This window comes from Glandiceps talaboti, chromosome 17 (assembly GCF_964340395.1).
Source record: "Glandiceps talaboti chromosome 17, keGlaTala1.1, whole genome shotgun sequence".
Taxonomy (NCBI): domain Eukaryota; kingdom Metazoa; phylum Hemichordata; class Enteropneusta; family Spengelidae; genus Glandiceps; species Glandiceps talaboti.
In genome coordinates, this window is record NC_135565.1 from 671506 (window position 1) to 696306 (window position 24801).

At 38.4% G+C, this 24801-nt stretch overlaps 1 protein-coding gene across 1 annotated transcript in view; it reads right to left on the bottom strand.

Annotated features, from left to right (window-relative positions):
- LOC144448602 (cytosolic carboxypeptidase 2-like) overlaps positions 1 to 24801 on the bottom strand; it is a 211183-nt gene that overhangs the window by 29537 nt on the left and 156845 nt on the right. Inside the window, exons 26-29 of the mRNA XM_078138878.1 lie at positions 18005 to 18147; positions 12594 to 12698; positions 4728 to 4920; positions 598 to 763 (exon numbers count right to left, since the gene is read on the bottom strand). Of these exons, the coding sequence (XP_077995004.1) occupies positions 598 to 763; positions 4728 to 4920; positions 12594 to 12698; positions 18005 to 18147 (607 nt within the window). The remainder of the gene's footprint in view (positions 1 to 597; positions 764 to 4727; positions 4921 to 12593; positions 12699 to 18004; positions 18148 to 24801) is intronic.

Consider the following 24801-nt stretch of genomic DNA (forward strand, 5'->3'; position numbering starts at 1 on the left):
CAAAATGTAACAGTTCTCTACATATGTAGGGGGTGATATCAAAATGTAACAGTTCTCTACATATTTAGGGGGTGATATCAAAATGTAACAGTTCTCTACATATTTAGGGGGTGATATCAAAATGTAACAGTTCTCTACATATTTAGGGGGTGATATCAAAATGTAACAGTTCTCTACATATTTAGGGGGTGATATCAAAATGTAACAGTTCTCTACATATGTAGGGGTGATATCAAAATGTAACAGTTCTCTACATATTTAGGGGGTGATATCAAAATGTAACAGTTCTCTACATATTTAGGGGGTGATATCAAAATGTAACAGTTCTCTACATATTTAGGGGGTGATATCAAAATGTAACAGTTCTCTACATATTTAGGGGGTGATATCAAAATGTAACAGTTCTCTACATATTTAGGGGGTGATATCAAAATATAACAGTTCTCTACATATTTAGGGGGTGATATCAAAATATAACAGTTCTCTACACAGATAGAAACACTCAAATTGCAATCTGTACCCTGACTTTAGCTAGCTCAGAATTAGTCAGTAACAGATAGAACCACTCTAAGGAATCCTGGTATCATCAATACATACCTGACTATGATGACCTGTTGTTACCATGGTTACCATTTTTGTGGTTGGTACAGACAGATCTGTTTGGTTGCAAGGGTTGCTATGGATTGGCCTTCTCTTCCCTCTGTTTGATGATGGTTGCTCCTCATTGTACTTTCTCTGTAGTCTCTCATAGGTTGCCTGCCTCCTATAATTGTTAATATATAAATTATGTCATACAAACTACATGGAGGCATCACTGAAGAGATTACTTTCACCTCTAAATCACTTGATTGTTAGTTAGATGAAGTTTAGAAATCAAGGTACAAACCTCTCAGTTACATGTCCATTAATTTTTTTTCTTTTTCAAATCCCATTAAGTGCAGTTGTGCACTGTCCACTATACTATCACACAAAATTCATTAGTATTGAAATGAGAGAAACTTTGTTAAAACATTTTGGAATTTTTTTGACACCATAAATGCAATCAAAAACTGTGAGTGTTGTTTGAATTCACTGACATACAGGATATTAAATTAATGTCTAGCCTAGGGTGTGACCAGGTTAGCCAAGCTGAAAAGACCGGTTGGCCAATTTATATGTGGCATCTTACCAAAGCCATCATATTCTTAGTTGGCATCTAGCCAAAATCACCATAAACTAAATTGGCATCTTGCCAAGCCATCATATACTACAATGGTTAGTTGGCATCTTGCCAAGCCATCATATACTACAATGGTTAGTTGGCATCTTGCCAAGCCATCATATACTAAGTTGGCATCTTGCCAAATTAATCATAGATTACAAATGACAATTTGCCAAGTTATCATATTTTTATTGGCAGTTTACCAAATCCATTATAAACCCATCATGCATTACTTTTATAAAATCATTAACAACACTATATAAAGCCAAACTGTGGTTGCCAGGATCATTCAACTTTTACCATTAACAACATTAAAGCCAATCTATGGTTGCACTGGTAATTCATTAAATGAGCCAGGCATGATGATTGCAGGACCAGCACCTAATGCCCGTAATGATTGCAGGACTGCATTTCTTGTATTGTAATAATGGCCAGCATTGACATATCTGGTTATGCATTTGTAAGCAACTCTATAATTGTCTAACAAGTCAAGTTACATTGCTGTGGAAGATACATTGTATTTTCTCAAGATGCATGAATTCTGACATTTCAACAAAGAGCCATTAATATTGGCATCTCTGATGTCAAGTTAGGTGACATCTTGATATAGTGTATAGTGATATAGCTGGGCCTTGTGAACACACACCATCGTTCTGATAGTGTGTTTGTAAGTCCTACAACATCACATAGCTTAGTACTAGTAAAACACATGATGTATAACTCTATAGATGTACAATCCAACTAACATCATCTCTCTTACAGTACATGTAGATTTTTCATTGTACAAATAACTTTGCATTGTACAATGTGTTATGTGACATGTGACAGTAAAATTATGATACATGTAACTTCACAACATGCAACATACCAACATTCCAGATATCTGTCTATATCTTACTTATCCTATGACAAATACAATCTCAGGAATCAGCAGTTCATCAATTTCAAACTTGAATGTACATCAATACAATCCAAGTTCTTCATTTTTTGGGCTCAGATTTTGAAATATTGTCTAGTACAGACTTGCAGCTTTGATAAACAAAATTAAACATGAACAAGCACTCATCGTAGAAGACTCAGCCACCACAATGGATGTTTAGAGAGAATTACCACCAGTCATGGTAGTGTGCTGTATTAGATTGTATGAAATATAGTGCCAATGGTGTTGTAGCACAACTGTATAATTGATTGAATATTTGCATACATTTTTTGAATGTTTATTTATTTGTCTATTAATCCCTGTTGTTATCTTTGCAATATAAGTGATCATTTGGCTGTTGTTGCTATGCTATGGGTGTGATCTTTTTGTTAGGAACATTTACATAGCAAAATTGTACATTTTTTGAATGTTTATTCAATTGTCTATTTAATCAATAAACCACCCCCTGGGGATGGTATACCAAGAGGTTTGGACCAGTGAACGAAATATCGCTCGTGCATATATTTCGTTCACAGGTCAAAACTGAGTGGCATACCATCCCCAGGGGTGATTTACTGCTATAATTATTTTATACCAGTATACTGAAAATATCGGAAACATAAGAACTAACGTTTTCTGTTTTTATTTGCACCCCCCCTCCTGAATAGTTTGTATAACAATAAAGCTGCTTTGAAGACAGCTGATCCTCAACCATGACATTAATGTCGTGCAGTGACTGGATTTATTTTATCTGCTAGTCATTTCTAGGGATAATCTGTAAATTGATCGGCTCATTAAAAGTATACAGTAATGAATAAACTCAAGGTATAAACTTGAAGTGCTTATTGAATACAGCATGCCTTGTGCCTGACTCGGTGGAGTGAGACGATAGACATGGCGACAGGTTGATATTTACAATTTATTTATATTACTGGAAGTTATGTCAGTAGATTTTCGGGTTTGAGGTTTACCCTCTCGGATTGATGACTGATACTCTAGGACAGGATTGCAGACAAATTTTTATTTAGATTAATGGTAAGTCGGCCAGTGTAAGCTCTTACAATTGCTTCATTTTTATGACAGGACAGCTCACTTGTTTCCACTCCAGCCGAGATTAGACAGTAGAACTGATCTTGTGCATGTCTAGACCTTAGTAGGCGATGATTTGTACAAATACGTGATAACTTGGCTGCTTTCGAAATTTCCTTCATAATTTTCCATAAAATATTGTCTCATTGAGAAAATCCTCCTCTAACAATTCGCAGCGTTCACTATATCAATATCATGGTGGACTACAACGTTCGTAGACGAACAGTGAACATCAAAATTTGGACACATGCTAACTGTTCATTATCGCTCATTTTAGATATGCTAGTTCAATGTCTAAACCAATCACATCTCTTGATTTGCGCCATAATTTTTCTGGTATAATACAATACATATTGTTGTCTTGGCTGGGAGGTGTTATTATTTATTGTTCTTTTTTTTTGTCAATGTAAACTTTTCAGGTAAACCTCATGTCACTATAATAAACAATTATACTATACTATACTATACTATCTTTGCAATATACCTGATTATTTGGCTGTTGCTATGAGTGTGGTCCTGTTGCTAGGCACATTTATGTACATTTCTTGCATGTTTATTCAATTGTCTATTCATCACTGTTGTTATCTTTGTGATATGCGTGATCATTTGGCTGTTGCTATGGGCATGGTCTTGTTGATAGGTACATTTGCATATGTTTTTTGAATGTTTGTTCACTTGTCTAAAAATCCTGTTTGTTATCTTTGTGAAATACACCACCATTTGGCTGTTGCTATGGGCATGGTCATGGTTGTTATGGATATTTGCTGGGGGGGGGGGTAATTGTGTCCCTTTACCTAGGTGAACAATACCAGTATGGACACAATTAATTCTATTGTGTCCCTTCTACCTAGGTGAACAATACCAGTATGGACACAATTAATTCTATTGTGTCCCTTTACCTAGGTGAACAATACCAGTATGGACACAATTAATTCTATTGTGTCCCTTTACCTAGGTGAACAATACCAGTATGGACACAATTAATTCTATTGTGTCCCTTTACTTAGGTGAACAATACCAGTATGGTCACAATTAATTATATTGTGTCCCTTTACCTAGGTGAACAATACCAGTATGGACACAATAAATTCTATTGTGTCCCTTTACCTAGGTGAACAATACCAGTATGGACACAATAAATTCTATTGTGTCCCTTTACCTAGGTGAACAATACCAGTATGGACACACTGTTGTCAACAATTAGTAAGACAGAGTCAGTATCTGGTTCAGTATTAAATCAGTTAAACACTTGCCATGCAAGGCCATGCATAAAAAACAAAGGTGGTGAAAAGTGACACTAACACCGCAAAAACACACCAAATGATTAAAAGTGATGATTAAAGTCAGAATAACATGCACAGGGTGAGTATGACAAACAGATATGGATAGATAGATAGATAGATAGATAAATGAATGAATGAATGAATGAATGAAACCAGGAGTAACTACACCCTTTAAGTAGTGAACATCTCTTTTGTATATAGTTTGTACAGACACATATGTACACAAATTAATTACCCTCTGGATGACTTTGTCTCACTGGTTGTCATGGTAACAGACTTGGATGATGTTGCCATGGTAGTTGACGATTGTAATTTATGTTTGTGTAGAGGTGGATCATCACTATCACTAGTACTAGCAGAGTATCGTCTTTGTGTGGTGTGGCTCTCTATTTCACTAGTCATTAAATCTGAATCTACACTATAATGTCCTGTAACACAAAACAACCATTGATATGGATGACAAGGATATCAGAGTAGAAGAGAAAGTTATGAAACCTACAATCCATACACTCTTTGTTTTTGAAGCATTGTGCTAATAGTATGCTTGGTGTCTGGAGGAAGTTATTATCAAACTTGTAAGCAAGCTTATCCAGCTTTGCAACTGACTATGGCAAAAAATATATTTTATTAAATAAACATTTACAGCTTCACACAGATCAATTCAATGTCCCCAGATAAGCATTACAATTTATATATCACACAATATTGATTTTAAAGCGTACACACAATACAATATTATTTGCTATATTAGCACTTCAATTCACACCAATTGCTAACACAGGCAATCAGGGTTTTCACTACATTTTTTTCAGTAGGAGAAATAAGTATATGAAGTGGAGAGGATAGTGGGGCATAGCACTGTACTGGGCTCATGGCATGACAGGGGTAGAGGTCACTGGGGCATAGCACTGTACTGGGCTCATGGCATGACAGGGGTAGAGGTCACTGGGGCATAGCACTGTACTGGGCTCATGGCATGACAGGGGTAGAGGTCACTGGGGCATAGCACTGTACTGGGCTCATGGCATGACAGGGGTAGAGGTCACTGGGGCATAGCACTGTACTGGGCTCATGGCATGACAGGGGTAGAGGTCACTGGGGCATAGCACTGTACTGGGCTCATGGCATGACAGGGGTAGAGGTCACTGGGGAGTAGCACTGTACTGGGCTCATGGCATGACAGGGGTAGAGGTCACTGGGGCATAGCACTGTACTGGGCTCATGGCATGACAGGGGTAGAGGTCACTGGGGCATAGCACTGTACTGGGCTCATGGCATGACAGGGGTAGAGGTCACTGGGGAGTAGCACTGTACTGGGCTCATGGCATGACAGGGGTAGAGGTCACTGGGGCATAGCACTGTACTGGGCTCATGGCATGACAGGGGTAGAGGTCACTGGGGCATAGCACTGTACTGGGCTCATGGCATGACAGGGGTAGAGGTCACTGGGGCATAGCACTGTACTGGGCTCATGGCATGACAGGGGTAGAGGTCACTGGGGCATAGCACTGTACTGGGCTCATGGCATGACAGGGGTAGAGGTCACTGGGGCATAGCACTGTACTGGGCTCATGGCATGACAGGGGTAGAGGTCACTGGGGAGTAGCACTGTACTGGGCTCATGGCATGACAGGGGTAGAGGTCACTGGGGCATAGCACTGTACTGGGCTCATGGCATGACAGGGGTAGAGGTCACTGGGGCATAGCACTGTACTGGGCTCATGGCATGACAGGGGTAGAGGTCACTGGGGAGTAGCACTGTACTGGGCTCATGGCATGACAGGGGTAGAGGTCACTGGGGCATAGCACTGTACTGGGCTCATGGCATGACAGGGGTAGAGGTCACTGGGGAGTAGCACTGTACTGGGCTCATGGCATGACAGGGGTAGAGGTCATTGGGGCATAGCACTGTACTGGGTTCATGGCATGACAGGGGTAGAGGTCACTGGGGAGTAGCACTGCATGCAGTATATGTACTGGGCTCATGGCATGACAGGGGTAGAGGTCATTGGGGCATAGCACTGTACTGGGTTCATGGCATGACAGGGGTAGAGGTCATTGGGGCATAGCACTGTACTGGGTTCATGGCATGACAGGGGTAGAGGTCATTGGGGCATAGCACTGTACTGGGCTCATGGCATGACAGGGGTAGAGGTCATTGGGGCATAGCACTGTACTGGGTTCATGGCATGACAGGGGTAGAGGTCACTGGGGAGTAGCACTGTACTGGGCTCATGGCATGACAGGGGTAGAGGTCATTGGGGCATAGCACTGTACTGGGCTCATGGCATGACAGGGGTAGAGGTCACTGGGGAGTAGCACTGTACTGGGCTCATGGCATGACAGGGGTAGAGGTCACTGGGGAATAGCACTGTACTGGGCTCATGGCATGACAGGGGTAGAGGTCACTGGGGCATAGCACTGTACTGGGTTCATGGCATGACAGGGGTAGAGGTCATTGGGGCATAGCACTGTACTGGGCTCATGGCATGACAGGGGTAGAGGTCATTGGGGCATAGCACTGTACTGGGTTCATGGCATGACAGGGGTAGAGGTCATTGGGGCATAGCACTGTACTGGGCTCATGGCATGACAGGGGTAGAGGTCATTGGGGCATAGCACTGTACTGGGCTCATGGCATGACAGGGGTAGAGGTCACTGGGGAGTAGCACTGTACTGGGCTCATGGCATGACAGGGGTAGAGGTCATTGGGGCATAGCACTGTACTGGGCTCATGGCATGACAGGGGTAGAGGTCATTGGGGCATAGCACTGTATTGGGCTCATGGCATGACAGGGGTAGAGGTCATTGGGGAGTAGCACTGTACTGGGTTCATGGCATGACAGGGGTAGAGGTCACTGGGGAGTAGCACTGTACTGGGTTCATGGCATGACAGGGGTAGAGGTCACTGGGGCATAGCACTGTACTGGGCTCATGGCATGACAGGGGTAGAGGTCATTGGGGCATAGCACTGTACTGGGCTCATGGCATGATGGGGGAGAGTATGAGAGGAGGTTCTAGTAAACTGATTTTTAAAAAAAAACAATTGAGATGCCATTTCATGAAATCTTTAAAACTTACTCATTTGAATCCAATCAAAACATTTATATAATTATCTAAAATGTTTAATAATGAAGAGAAGTAACTTTGGAGAATGTCTCTCTTACAACATTGCACCAGCTGTAGATAAAACTCTTACAGTCATTCACACTGGGTAATAGCAGTAATGTTACAATAACTATCTACTACTTAATACAAATTAAACACTTTAGAGTTAAGACTAGGTCGTTGAGTCCTGAGATGAAATATCAAATTCAAAGGAAGCCAGCCACACAGTCATTTTCTACCCAATTATAAGTTAGTTATTACTGGGACAGTCACATAATGTTACATCATTCTAATAGATGGGGTTAACTCACTTGCATGAACCACCTTTGGTGCATAACTTCTCATTTAGGTAGACATGGTTAGAGATGATTGGATACCATGTTGACATCCAGACTAACTGAGGTGTACAACTATTGGATGACTAGATACCATGTTAACCTCATTTCATTTAGGACTGACTACCTCACTTCAGATAGGACTGACTACCTCACTTCAGATAGGACTGAATACCTCACTTCATTTAGGACTGAATACCTCACTTCAGATAGGACTGAATACCTCACTTCAGATAGGACTGAATACCTCACTTCATTTAGGACTGAATACCTCACTTCATTTAGGACTGACTACCTCACTTCAGATAGGGCTGAATACCTCACTTCATTTAGGACTGAATACCTCACTTCATTTAGGACTGACTACCTCACTTCATTTAGGACTGACTACCTCACTTCAGATAGGGCTGAATACCTCACTTCATTTAGGACTGAATACCTCACTTCATTTAGGACTGAATACTTCACTTCATTTAGGACTGAATACCTCACTTCAGATAGGGCTGAATACCTCACTTCAGATAGGACTGAATACCTCACTTCAGATAGGACTGACTACCTCACTTCAGATAGGACTGAATACCTCACTTCATTTAGGACTGAATACTTCACTTCATTTAGGACTGAATACCTCACTTCAGATAGGGCTGAATACCTCACTTCAGATAGGACTGACTACCTCACTTCAGATAGGACTGAATAACTCACTTCATTTAGGACTGAATACCTAACTTCAGATAGGACTGAATACCTCACTTCATTTAGGATTGAATACCTCACTTCATTTAGGACTGAATACCTCACTTCAGATAGGACTGAATACCTCACTTCAGATAGGACTGAATACCTCACTTCATTTAGGACTGAATACCTCACTTCATTTAGGACTGAATAACTCACTTCATTTAGGACTGAATACCTCACTTCATTTAGGACTGAATACCTCACTTCATTTAGGACTGAATACCTCACTTCATTTAGGACTGAATACCTCACTTCAGATAGGACTGACTACCTCAATTCAGATAGGACTGAATACTTCACTTCAGATTGGACTGAATAACTCACTTCATTTAGGACTGAATACCTCACTTCATTTAGGACTGAATACCTCACTTCATTTAGGACTGAATACCTCACTTCAGATAGGACTGAATACCTCACTTCAGATAGGACTGAATACCTCACTTCATTTAGGACTGAATACCTCACTTCATTTAGGACTGAATACTTCACTTCAGATAGGACTGACTACCTCACTTCATTTAGGACTGAATACCTCACTTCATTTAGGACTGAATAACTCACTTCATTTAGGACTGAATACCTCACTTCATTTAGGACTGAATACCTCACTTCATTTAGAACTGAATACCTCACTTCATTTAGGACTGAATACCTCACTTCATTTAGGACTGAATACCTCACTTCATTTAGGACTGAATAACTCACTTCAGATAGGACTGAATACCTCACTTCATTTAGGACTGAATACCTCACTTCATTTAGGACTGAATACCTCACTTCATTTAGGACTGAATACCTCACTTCATTTAGGACTGAATACCTCACTTCATTTAGGATTGAATACCTCACTTCATTTAGGACTGAATACCTCACTTCATTTAGGACTGAATACCTCACTTCAGATAGGACTGAATACCTCACTTCATTTAGGACTGACTACCTCACTTCAGATAGGACTGAATACCTCACTTCATTTAGGACTGAATAACTCACTTCAGATAGGACTGAATACCTCACTTCATTTAGGACTGAATACCTCACTTCATTTAGGACTGAATACCTCACTTCAGATAGGACTGAATAACTCACTTCAGATAGGACTGAATAACTCACTTCATTTAGGACTGAATACCTCACTTCATTTAGGACTGAATAACTCACTTCATTTAGGACTGAATACCTCACTTTATTTAGGACTGAATACCTCACTTCATTTAGGACTGAATAACTCACTTCAGATAGGACTGAATACCTCACTTCAGATAGGACTGAATACCTCACTTCATTTAGGACTGAATACCTCACTTCATTTAGGACTGAATACCTCACTTCATTTAGGACTGACTACCTCACTTCATTTAGGACTGAATACCTCACTTCAGATAGGACTGAATACCTCACTTCATTTAGGACTGAATACCTCACTTCATTTAGGACTGAATACCTCACTTCATTTAGGACTGAATACCTCACTTCAGATAGGACTGAATAACTCACTTCAGATAGGACTGAATACCTCACTTCAGATAGGACTGAATACCTCACTTCATTTAGGACTGAATACCTCACTTCAGATAGGACTGAATACCTCACTTCATTTAGGACTGAATACCTCACTTCAGATAGGACTGAATACCTCACTTCATTTAGGACTGAATACCTCACTTCATTTAGGACTGAATACCTCACTTCATTTAGGACTGAATACCTCACTTCAGATAGGACTGAATACCTCACTTCATTTAGGACTGAATACCTCACTTCATTTAGGACTGAATACTTCACTTCAGATAGGACTGAATAACTCACTTCAGATAGGACTGAATACCTCACTTCATTTAGGACTGAATACTAGTACCTCACTTCATTTAGGACTGAATACTTCACTTCATTTAGGACTGAATACCTCACTTCATTTAGGACTGAATACCTCACTTCAGATAGGACTGAATACCTCACTTCATTTAGGACTGAATACCTCACTTCATTTAGGACTGAATACCTCACTTCATTTAGGACTGAATACCTCACTTCATTTAGGACTGAATACTTCACTTCAGATAGGACTGAATAACTCACTTCAGATAGGACTGAATACCTCACTTCATTTAGGACTGAATACTAGTACCTCACTTCATTTAGGACTGAATACCTCACTTCATTTAGGACTGAATACTTCACTTCAGATAGGACTGAATACCTCACTTCAGATAGGACTGAATACCTCACTTCAGATAGGACTGAATAACTCACTTCATTTAGGATTGAATACCTCACTTCATTTAGGACTGAATACCTCACTTCATTTAGGACTGAATACCTCACTTCAGATAGGACTGAATACCTCACTTCATTTAGGACTGAATACCTCACTTCAGATAGGACTGAATACCTCACTTCAGATAGGACTGAATAACTCACTTCATTTAGGATTGAATACCTCACTTCATTTAGGACTGAATACCTCACTTCATTTAGGACTGAATACCTCACTTCAGATAGGACTGAATACCTCACTTCATTTAGGATTGAATACCTCACTTCAGATAGGACTGACTACCTCACTTCAGATAGGACTGAATACCTCACTTCATTTAGGACTGAATACCTCACTTCAGATAGGACTGACTACCTCACTTCAGATAGGACTGAATACCTCACTTCATTTAGGACTGACTACCTCACTTCATTTAGGACTGAATCACTGCAGTCAAAATACTTACTGCTTGAAAAAACCCATCAACTAGTGAAACTAATAAAAATACTTGCATTACATGACACCACCATAATGTTGTTGTTATTAAGCATCTCTCTCTCTCTCTCTCTCTCTCTCTCTCTCTCTCTCTCTCTCTCTCTCTCTCTCTCTCTCTCTCTCTCTCTCTCTCTCTCTCTCTCTCTCTCTCTCTCTCTCTCTCTCTCTCTCTCTCTCTCTCTCTCTCTCTCTCTCTCTCTCTCTCTCTCTCTCTCTCTCTCTCTCTCTCTCTCTCTCTCTCTCTCTCTCTCTCCATACAGTATATGGATTACATTTGTCCCCTTCGGCAGTTTTATGTGTCATACATAAATCCATCTAATTTAATTCAAAAGGCGGTGTGACGAGGGAACACAGATGGCAAATACAATTTGTCATATGGCACATTGAATAATAGCATTAATGGCATTGTATTGCAATAATTTGACATTCATTAAATATTTTGGAGGGCTGATAAATTTACAAAAAATAACTTTCTACATTGTACATCCTACACAACAAGATTACTTAGCTGCAGCAGATTGTCTTAAATTCCCCACCCCCACCCATTAAGTTATATTAAAAGAACATAAAGTGGTTATGATTGTGTTTAAGACATTCGCTTTAATGATGAGATACATCAAGTTAAGACAACAAATTAAAAATAGGTCTACATTTAATTTGATTACATGCTATTACTTTACTTGGTCACTTCTCATTTTGGAGGAAGGAAATATCATACACTCATACATATACAAAGATTCATGCATTGTTATTGGATAGGAAAACTATATGACAATGTTGTTTCATGTGATTGAGATTGTATACATGCATTATTATTCACAAGTGACTTAGCAATACTGACTGGTTTAACATTTCATTTAAACTATATAGTCACTATGTAATAATTAATCCATCTAGTTACACTGAACACAACAATGTTCTGGAGTTTGGCAATTAAAATATTTTGATTGATTGAATTACAATCATAAGTTTATTGCATTTCATTTATTCCATGTCAAGATTTCAGGTCTGAGCATTGATTGATTGATTGACTGATTAATTAATTAATTGATTGATAGATTGATTGAATTGTACACAATATTGTGATACAACTTGGTTGACATGACATCTTGTTTATACAATAGATTGTATAATGTAATAAAGCTGGGTACAGACTTACCAGTACGACTGACTCTTCCTGATCTCTTAACACCATGTATATTTGATGATGAACCTGTCATACCAGTAGTACAACTTGTAATTTCACTTGCTGATAAGGTTTGTCCTGTAATGCCACAATGAATGTTCATGGATTCAATGCTGATGAGATGTTGTGTCAGTCAAAATTTAGGATTCAACAGGATATTGTAGTACATCCCCTGACAATGCTGATGAGATGTTGTGTCAGTCAAAATTTAGGATTCAACAGGATATTGTAGTACACCCCCTGACAATGCTGATGAGATGTCGTGTCAGTCAAAATTTAGGATTCAACAGGATATTGTAGTACCCCCCTGACACTGTTGATGAGATGTCGTGTCAGTCAAAATTTAGGATTCAACAGGATATTGTAGTACCCCCCTGACACTGTTGATGAGATGTCGTGTCAGTCAAAATTTAGGATTGAACAGGATATTGTAGTACACCCCCTGACAATGCTGATGAGATGTCGTGTCAGTCAAAATTTAGGATTCAACAGGATATTGTAGTACACCCCCTGACAATGCTGATGAGATGTCGTGTCAGTCAAAATTTAGGATTCAACAGGATATTGTAGTACACCCCCTGACAATGCTGATGAGATGTCAGTCAAAATTTAGGATTAAATCGGCTATTGTAGTACACCCCCTGACAATGCTGATGAGATGTCAGTCAAAATTTAGGATTAAATCGGCTATTGTAGTACACCCCCTGACAATTTTGGTTGGTATGAAATGCAGGTACAGGACAGGCTACGCCAGGCCAAGACAAATCAGGTATGCACTGTACTGGGTGCGTTCAAGAATAAAAACATTTTGCTATTAAACTGCAGACACTTTCAGAATTTTGCACATGAAAAACAAAAAATAGCGCCAATGGCATTGTAGCACAACTAAACAGTTTTTAAAAATGTTTAACCACATCCTGATCCATGCTAGGTATATTTGCATACATTTTTCGGATGTTTATTCAATTGTCTATTAAGGTGACGAGTAGTGACGAGTAGCTACGAGTAGTTACTATGTACTACGTGAAACAGGACGTAATGAGGTGTTCAAGTTCATGAATAACTGACAATAGATAATCAGTTCTCTTTTCTTTGTTTCCCGTAAAGACATCGTCTTTGAGCGTAGATACATGTAATTTTTTATCGCCAACACACAATAGATAGTGATTCTCACCTTCCGTGTTTCCAATGATGACATCGTCTTCTATCGTAGTTGATCGTAGTTTGTCATAATTTTCAACCGTCAAAGAAAACCACATACTCCAGCCAGTAATGTGCTGATGAAACTAGTACTGTACATGTTTTTATGAGTGCAAGTTCATGGGCGATATTCATAAAAAAACAATAAGATACGCACGGAATCAAAGTTTCAATATTCAATAAATCTTTTCACGAACATGACGGTATGTATTCGAAATTTATTGTGATGGACGCATGAATGTAATATTGTAACAGTCCTGGGTTAACAGTAAATCTTTGAGGAAGATTATCGTACAATTGTGTGACTCTCAAAGCATCAATTGCAGTTAGACTTTGTTTTTGGCACGGTCGACAAACTAACACTACAACTTACAAGCTCACGCGTGCTTGGCGGCCATGGTAGGGCCAAGAAATGCTGTTGAATTTCCGGGTTGCGGAAGTGCAGTTTTGACTTTTATATCATCAAATAACGGGATTTATTTTATATATTCTAAAACAACAACTAATTTTTTATGTTTCTCAGTACAGTAACATTCCTAAATGATGGGGTTGAGTTGAGAAATTGCAATGTTCGGCAACATGTGGCGTGATGTCGGTAGATAAACATAGAGACGCAAATGATGAACGTATTCAGTTATTCGTAACGCGAAATTTCGTTATATAAATGACGTTTTTCCTCAAAATTTTGAAGAAACAAAATGTTTTTAGGTGACTTCTAAATCAATCAAATCAAACGATATATTAATATAGATAAGCTTTAGTTTTTAATTTGTTTTGTGGACAATGTTCGAATTCGACTGACAAATCCTGCGACTCGAATCTAACACGATCAATGCACCGCTCACCAGCCAGACGAAAATGGTCGACATGTTTGTTGACTAGCCGAGAAGTGCATAAGGAACTTGTGAGGCAGTCCGAATAAATAGATGTAAAATCCGACGTTTCGAATAAAAATTTTTCTTCAAGGTATTTTTAGGCAAGACATATTAGGTAAACACCTGAATATATCTGAAACACTTAGTTGACTAGCCGACTGTATGAATGCCATAGAAGGCATCGAATGAATAACATTGAAAAAAGTAAGCGTGAAACTGATTTGCACAGGAAAGAAAATCTTTTTGTTTCGTGATTTTTTTCATAATGAAGACTACGCGTAAATGATCGTAGTTTGGGCTCATGAATAACGGACAATGGGTGTTTACTTTTTATTGTCTACAACCTAAAGTACATGAATATGCATCGAGACTTATGAATATTCACCGTAGTACATCGTAACTACTAGTAGCTACTTGTCACTACTCGTTAGGACGCGTAGTTACAATGTTTTTTATTTTGATGTCGCCCCTAACCCCTGTTGTTATCTTTGTAATATATGCATTTGGCTGTTGCTATGGGTGTGGTCTTGTTGCTAGACACATTTACATACATTTTTTGAATGTTTAGTCACTTGTCTATTAATCCATCACATTATCTTTGCAATATACATGATCATTTGGCTGTTGCCATGGGCATAGTTTGGTTGCTAGGCATATTTGCATAAACTTTTTGAATGTTCACTTGTCTAAGAATCCCGGTTATCTTTGTGAAATACATCACTGTTTGGCTGTTGCTATGGGCGTGGTCATGGTTGCTAGGGATGTTTGCATACAATTTTTGAATGTTTACTCACTTGCCTACCATATGATGATATTATTTGACCAAAATTCCCCGTTCTTATAACAAGATTAATGATCGTGCCCTGGCCATTGCAGGACCTAGACTATGGAATTCCATTCCTGATGAACTCAAAGACCTTTCAGAACTTGAACTTTTTGAACGAAAACTTAAAACACTCCTCTTTAAAATGTATCATGAATTGTGATTTGGTCATTTGACTCAGAGTACAAAATTTATATTATTTTAGTGGTCATTTACGTTCGTTTTAATATTTGACATTTTTAAGGCTGTTATAACAAGTCTCAGTCTATAATTATAATGACCATTCACTATCCTTTTAACATTTGACATTTTAAGAGTGTTAACGATATACTTGTCTTTGTAGCATTCACCTTATTTATGTTTTTGTATTTTATGTGCAGCGCTTTTGAATATTTTAAATAGAAAAGGCACTTTAGAAAATAAATAAACTTAAACTTAAACTTAAAATATACTGCCATTTGGTTGTTGCTATGGGCATGGTCATGGTTGCTAGGGATATTTGCAAACATTTTTTGAATGTTTACTCACTTGCCTACCAGATGATGTTATTTAACCAAAAGATATCAAATGATGTTGTTATTTAACCACAGATACTGCCATTTGGTTGTTGCTAAGGACGTGGTCACAGTTGCTACGACCAATTGTGTCAAAATGTTTTGAAGAAAATCTGCAGAATAACAATTCTAGAAACATCTCACCAAGTTTCAGTCTCATTGACCAAGTACATGTACTTTTTGAGATACGAGTTTTTGACCAAAATTCACATTTTTACACCTAATTTGAATATCACTGATGAAATCATTATATGTTTAATATTTCTTCATCTGTACACCCCCAGGTGCATCCCTCTTAAATTTCAGCCCAATCTGCTCAGTAGTTTGGGAATGAAAGATTTTTGACCAAAGACACATTTTTAGCCCTAATTTGTATATCACTGATGGAATCATCATGTCGTGAACAATTCTTAATCTAAACAAATTTCAGACCAATCTGGTATAGGTGTTCATTTGCTGAATGATTATCCAGTTGCCTATCCAACCCTGTTGTTATCTTTGCAATGAACGCAATCATTTGGCTGTTGCTATGGGCATGGCCATGGTTGCTAGACATATTTTCAGACATTTTTTTGAATATTCGTTCACTTGTCTATGAATCCCTGATGTTATCTTTGCAATATACATGATCATTTGGCTGTTGCTATGGGTGTGGTCATGGTTGCTAGGTATATTTGCAAACATTTGTTAATTTAAAATGTTTATTTGTCTACTATTTATCCCTGTTATTTTTGCAATATTTGTGATCATTTGGCTGTTGCTATGGGCGTGGTCTTGTTGCTAGGCACATTTACATACATTTTTTGAATGTTTATTAAATTGTCTATTAATCCCTGTTGTTATCTCTGCAATATCAGTGATCATTTGGCTGTTACTATGGGTGTGGTCTTGTTGCTAGGCATATCCGAATACACTTTTTGAATGTTTATTCGTTTGTCTTAGAATCGAATCCCTGTGATCTTTGTGAAATGCACCACTGTTTGGGGTTTGCTATGGGCCTGGTCATGGTTGCTAGGGATATGTGCATAGATTTTTTAAATGTTTACTCACTTGCCTACCAGATGTTATTTGACATAAATATACTGCATTTTGGTTGTTGCTAAGGGGGTGGTGATGGTTGCTAGGGCCAATTGTGTCTCGATGTTTTGAAGAAAATCTGCAGAATAAGGCTTCTAGAAACATATCACCAAGTTTCAGTCTCACTGACCAAGTACTTTTTGAGATATTAATTTTTGACCAAAATTCACATTTTTACACTTAATGTGCATATCACTGATGAGATCATAATATGCTTAATATATCTTCATCTATACACCCCCAGATGTATCCCCATTAAATTTCAGCCCAATCTGCTGAGAAGCTTTGAAATTAAAGTTTTTTGACCAAAAAGACACATTTTTAGCACATCATCATGTTGTGAGCAAATCTTAATTTACACTCACACCCCAAGAACGTTCCCACCAAATTTCAGGCCAGTCTGCCCAGTAGTTTTGGAGTTGAAGATTTTTTTAACCAAAATCACATTTTTTGACCCAAAACGCACATCTCTGATGCGATCATCTGCACACACACACACACACAGACATTTGACCATGCCTATAGCACGACTGAACCTCATTCAGTTGTGCTAAAAATAGTGAACATTCAATTTCTTGGTCGACATCATAAAATCCACTCCATTTGATTCACACATTTGCTTTACTATAGGCAGAAGTTGACAACAATTGTTACTCTACCTATTACACTGTACTGGGAACTACAACAAAACAACAATTGTTACTCTACCTATTACACTGTACTGGGAACTACAACAAAACAACAATTGTTACTCTACCTATTACACTGTACTGGGAACTACAACAAAACAACAATTGTTACTCTACCTATTACACTGTACTGGGAACTACAACAAAACAACAATTGTTACTCTACCTATTACATTGTGTTTTGTAGCTTTCCTGTGACTCTCCTCTTGATCATCATAACATTGTTGTTGTTGTTGTTGTTGTTGTTGTTGTTGTAGTAGTTGTTGTTGTTGTTGGCGTTGTAGATGTTGTTGGTACTGCTGTGATTTGCTGTAATAGATATCCATTTGGTGTGGAAGCTCTATTTTGCCAGCATTCAGATAGACTGACTCTGACTCAGCTGAATAGCGTTGTTTTCTGTGATGGACTCTACTCATGGTCATTGTACCTGTGTTAGTTCTTTCATTAGGGTAGCAGTGATGAGTTTCTGGGGGTGATCTGCATGCATTAGTTCTAGTGACAGTATAAGGTGTTATTATGGTGAGACTACTAGCATTACCACCAGTTGGACTACCATTAGTATTACCACTACCTGGACTACCACTGCCACTACTGCGGATAAGCAAACTAAATGTGTTAGCACATGGATGATGAATCAGGCACTATAGGAGAATACAGCTTGTGTACACTGTGAAGAATAAGGCACTATAGGAGAATACAGCCTGTATACACTGTGAAGAATAAGGCACTATAGGAAAATACAGCCTGTATACACTGTGAAGAATAAGGCACTATAGGAGAATACAGCCTGTATACACTGTGAAGAATAAGGCACTATAGGAGAATACAGCCTGTGTACACTGTGAAGAATAAGGCACTATAGGAGAATACAGCCTGTATACACTGTGAAGAATCAGGCACTATAGGAGAATACAGCCTGTGTACACTGTGAAGAATCAGGCACTATAGGAGAATACAGCCTGTGTACACTGTGAAGAATAAGGCACTATAGGAGAATACAGCCTGTATACACTGTGAAGAATAAGGCACTATAGGAGAATACAGCCTGTATACACTGTGAAGAATCAGGCACTATAGGAGAATACAGCCTGTGTACACTGTGAAGAATCAGGCACTATAGGAGAATACAGCCTGTGTACACTGTGAAGAATCAGGCACTATAGGAGAATACAGCTTGTGTACACAGTGAAGAATCAGGCACTATAATAGGAGAATACAGCTTGTGTACACTGTGAAGAATAAGGCACTATAGGAGAATACAGCCTGTATACACTGTGAAGAATAAGGCACTATAGGAGATAGACTCTCTTACAGCCCTCGGAGCTTCGCTTTACTAAAATTAAAGCTAAACAATTTATTTTGTATGTACCGATGCCAGCTAATTAACCGTACACGAATATCCTTGTACTGTGCGCCCTCATCGACCATGATAGAGATAACCATTCATTGACGTGTGACTGCGACGCTCCGTGTTATCGCGAAGCCCCGAGCTTCGCGAAGATACGGAGCGTCGCAGTCACACGTCAACGAACAGATATCTCTATGCGGTCGATGAGGGCGCACAATACAAGGTTGTTCGAGTACGATGGAGTACGTTATGTAGATGGTATCGGTACATACAAAATAATTCATTTAGCGTCGATTTTAGTAAAGGGAAGCTCCGAGGACTGTGAGAGAGTCTATATAGGAGAATACAGCCTGTGTACACAGTGAAGAATCAGGCACTATAAGAGAATACAGCCTGTGTACACAGTGAAGAATCAGGCACTATAAGAGAATACAGCCTGTGTACACAGTGAAGAATCAGGCACTATAGGAGAATACAGCCTGTGTACATTGTGAAGAATAAGGCACTATAGGAGAATACAGCCTGTATACACTGTGAAGAATAAGGCACTATAGGAGAATACAGCCTGTATACACTGTGAAGAATCAGGCACTATAGGAGAATACAGCCTGTGTACACTGTGAAGAATAAGGCACTATAGGAGAATACAGCCTGTATACACTGTGAAGAATAAGGCACTATAGGAGAATACAGCCTGTGTACATTGTGAAGAATCAGGCACTATAGGAGAATACAGCCTGTGTACATTGTGAAGAATCAGGCACTATAGGAGAATACAGCCTGTGTACACTGTGAAGAATCAGGCACTATAGGAGAATACAGCCTGTGTACACTGTGAAGAATCAGGCACTATAGGAGAATACAGCCTGTGTACACTGTGATCTCACAATCCGCTTGTAATGCTATCAGTGTGATGGTGTTACTGTGATTTGATAATACACAGTCACTCAAACCGATTGGTCACAATAATGACCAATTATTGGGGAATGACAACATTATATTCAAATGTAGTCATTACTATGTAAATGTACACTGTCTCGTTACTCAGAGGAACACATAAAGTATGTATAGGATCATATTATGTAACTGTCCATAAGTGGGTAGCTGATAATGTCCAGTAAGGGTGTTTCTGAATTAACAGATTGACGTTGATAGTTTTACAAATGGTAATTAAGAAGCAAAGCAAAATCCATAGATCACAATGTAGACAGGCTAGGGAGCATAGGAACGTCTATATAGATCACAATGTAGACAGGCTAGGGAGCATAGGAATGTCTATATAGATCACAATGTAGACAGGCTAGGGAGCATAGGAATGTCTATATAGATCACAATGTAGACAGGCTAGGGAGCATAGGAATGTCTATATAGATCATGATGTAGACAGGCTAGGGAGCATAGGAATGTCTATATAGATCACAATGTAGACAGGCTAGGGAGCATAGGAATGTCTATATAGATCACAATGTAGACAGGCTAGGGAGCATAGGAATGTCTATATAGATCACAATGTAGACAGGCTAGGGAGCATAGGAATGTCTATATAGATCACAATGTAGACAGGCTAGGGAGCATAGGAATGTCTATATAGATCACAATGTAGACAGGCTAGGGAGCATAGGAACGTCTATATAGATCACAAAGTAGACAGGCTAGGGAGCATAGGAATGTCTATATAGATCACAATGTAGACAGGCTAGGGAGCATAGGAATGTCTATATAGATCACAATGTAGACAGGCTAGGGAGCATAGGAATGTCTATATAGATCACAATGTAGACAGGCTAGCTAGGGAGCATAGGAATGTCTATATAGATCACAATGTAGACAGGCTAGGGAGCATAGGAATGTCTATATAGATCACAATGTAGACAGGCTAGGGAGCATAGGAATGTCTATATAGATCACAATGTAGACAGGCTAGCTAGGGAGCATAGGAATGTCTATATAGATCACAATGTAGACAGGCTAGGGAGCATAGGAATGTCTATATAGATCACAATGTAGACAGGCTAGCTAGGGAGCATAGGAATGTCTATATAGATCACAATGTAGACAGGCTAGGGAGCATAGGAATGTCTATATAGATCACAATGTAGACAGGCTAGCTAGGGAGCATAGGAATGTCTATATAGATCACAATGTAGACAGGCTAGGGAGCATAGGAATGTCTATATAGATCACAATGTAGACAGGCTAGCTAGGGAGCATAGGAATGTCTATATAGATCACAATGTAGACAGGCTAGGGAGCATAGGAATGTCTATATAGATCACAATGTAGACAGGCTAGGGAGCATAGGAATGTCTATATAGATCACAATGTAGACAGGCTAGGGAGCATAGGAACGTCTATATAGATCATGATGTAGACAGGCTAGGGAGCATAGGAATGTCTATATAGATCACAATGTAGACAGGCTAGGGAGCATAGGAATGTCTATATAGATCACAATGTAGACAGGCTAGGGAGCATAGGAATGTCTATATAGATCACAATGTAGACAGGCTAGCTAGGGAGCATAGGAATGTCTATATAGATCACAATGTAGACAGGCTAGGGAGCATAGGAATGTCTATATAGATCACAATGTAGACAGGCTAGGGAGCATAGGAATGTCTATATAGATCACAATGTAGACAGGCTAGGGAGCATAGGAATGTCTATATAGATCACAATGTAGACAGGCTAGGGAGCATAGGAATGTCTATATAGATCACAATGTAGACAGGCTAGCTAGGGAGCATAGGAATGTCTATATAGATCATGATGTAGACAGGCCAGGGAGCATAGGAACGTCTATATAGATCACAATGTAGACAGGCTAGCTAGGGAGCATAGGAATGTCTATATAGATCACAATGTAGACAGGCTAGGGAGCATAGGAATTGTTATATAGATCATGATGTAGACAGGCTAGAGAGCATGATAGGAATGGCTACATGTACATATAGTATACAAGAAATGATATCACTTCACAATTTCATATCTAATTTTTTATGTACAATTAGCATCACACCTTGGCTTATACCAATTAGCATCACACCTTGGTTTACACCAATTAGCATCACACCTTGGTTTACACCAATTAGCATCACACCTTGGTTTACACCAATTAGCATCACACCTTGGTTTACACCAATTACCACCACATCTTGGTTTACACCAATTAGCATCACACCTTGGTTTACACCAATTAGCATCACACCTTGGTTTACACCAATTAGCATCACACCTTGGTTTACACTAATTAGCATCACACCTTGGTTTACACCTATTAGCATCACACCTTGGTTTACACCAATTAGCATCACACCTTGGTTTACACCAATTAGCATCACACCTTGGTTTACACCAATTAGCATCACACCTTGGTTTACACCAATTAGCATCACACCTTGGTTTACACCAAATTAGCATCACACCTTGGTTTACACCAATTAGCATCACACCTTGGTTTACACTAATTAGCATCACACCTTGGTTTACACTAATTAGCATCACACCTTGGTTTACACCAAATTAGCATCACACCTTGGTTTACACCAATTAGCATCACACCTTGGTTTACACTAATTAGCATCACACCTTGGTTTACACTAATTAGCATCACACCTTGGTTTACACTAATTAGCATCACACCTTGGTTTACACTAATTAGCATCACACCTTGGTTTACACCAAATTAGCATCACACCTTGGTTTACACCAATTAGCATCACACCTTGGTTTACACTAATTAGCATCACACCTCGGTTTACACTAATTAGCATCACACCTTTGTTTACACCAATTAGCATCACACCTTGGTTTACACTAATTAGCATCACATCTTGGTTTACACTAATTAGCATACCTATATACATGTGTGACTGTTAGTAGTCTTGTTATAGGTGACAATGTTCATAAGTGAATATGCATGAAGACAAAATGGACTCAATGTAATATGCTTTCTTATAAACCTAAAACTTAGAATATATGTAGAGACACAACACTTATACCAAACGTAATACAATTCTTATCAAAGTTACTTCATTAATATGTGAGAGATTGGCATGTTTTCTAACATTACAATGTCAAATGTTATGAGCAAGATATTTATTACATCACCCTGAAGGAACAGCATTATTTATGTAGATATTAAATGAAATTATGTCAAATATTATACAACTAAAAACATTATGTTTCTGAAAAGCGAAGATATATGTGATAATAACAATAAATCCACATGCCCTGTTTATATGTAAGCTGTAAAAGGTATGAAAGTGAGATACAACAAAGTAATCTATACTCAGCTCTCTCATACAAATAATGATACTGATGGTATGTTTATCACTCTCACATCTACTGATGCTATGTTTATCACTCTCACATCTACTGATGCTATGTTTATCACTCTCACATCTACTGATGCTATGTTTATCACTCTCACATCTACTGATGCTATGTTTATCACTCTCACATCTACTGATGGTATGTTTATCACTCTCACATCTACTGATGGTATGTTTATCACTCTCACATCTACTGATGGTATGTTTATCACTCTCACATCTACTGATGCTATGTTTATCACTCTCACATCTACTGATGCTATGTTTATCACTCTCACATCTACTGATGGTATGTTTATCACTCTCACATCTACTGATGCTATGTTTATGTATATGCACACACTGTATCGTAAACACTGATACATACATTATCATTACAAATACCACCAGTATATGCACACATTATCATTACAAATATCACCAGTATATGCACACATTATCATTGTTAATACCACCAGTATATGCACATATTATCAGTTAATACCACCAGTATATGCACACATTATCATTGTTAATATCACCAGTATATGCACACATTATCATTGTTAATATCAACAGTATATGCACACATTATCATTGTAAATACCACCAGTATATGCACACATTATCATTGTAAATATCACCAGTATATGCACACATTATCATTGTAAATACCACCAGTATATGCACACATTATCATTGTTAATATCACCAGTATATGCACATATTATCATTGTAAATACCACCAGTATATGCACATATTATCATTGTAAATACCACCAGTATATGCACACATTATCATTGTTAATATCAACAGTATATGCACACATTATCATTGTAAATACCACCAGTATATGCACACATTATCATTGTTAATATCACCAGTATATGCACACATTATCATTGTTAATACCACCAGTATATGCACACATTATCATTGTTAATATCACCAGTATATGCACACATTATCATTGTTAATATCACCAGTATATGCACACATTATCATTGTTAATACCACCAGTATATGCACACATTATCATTGTAAATACCACCAGTATATGCACACATTATCATTGTAAATACCACCAGTATATGCACACATTATCATTGTTAATATCAACAGTATATGCACACATTATCATTGTAAATACCACCAGTATATGCACACATTATCATTGTAAATATCACCAGTATATGCACACATTGGTGTATTGTAAACACTGATACATACATTATCATTGTGTTTCAGATATCACCGATCCATCTAATATGGCCATAATTAAAATGATAGTGAAAATGTGG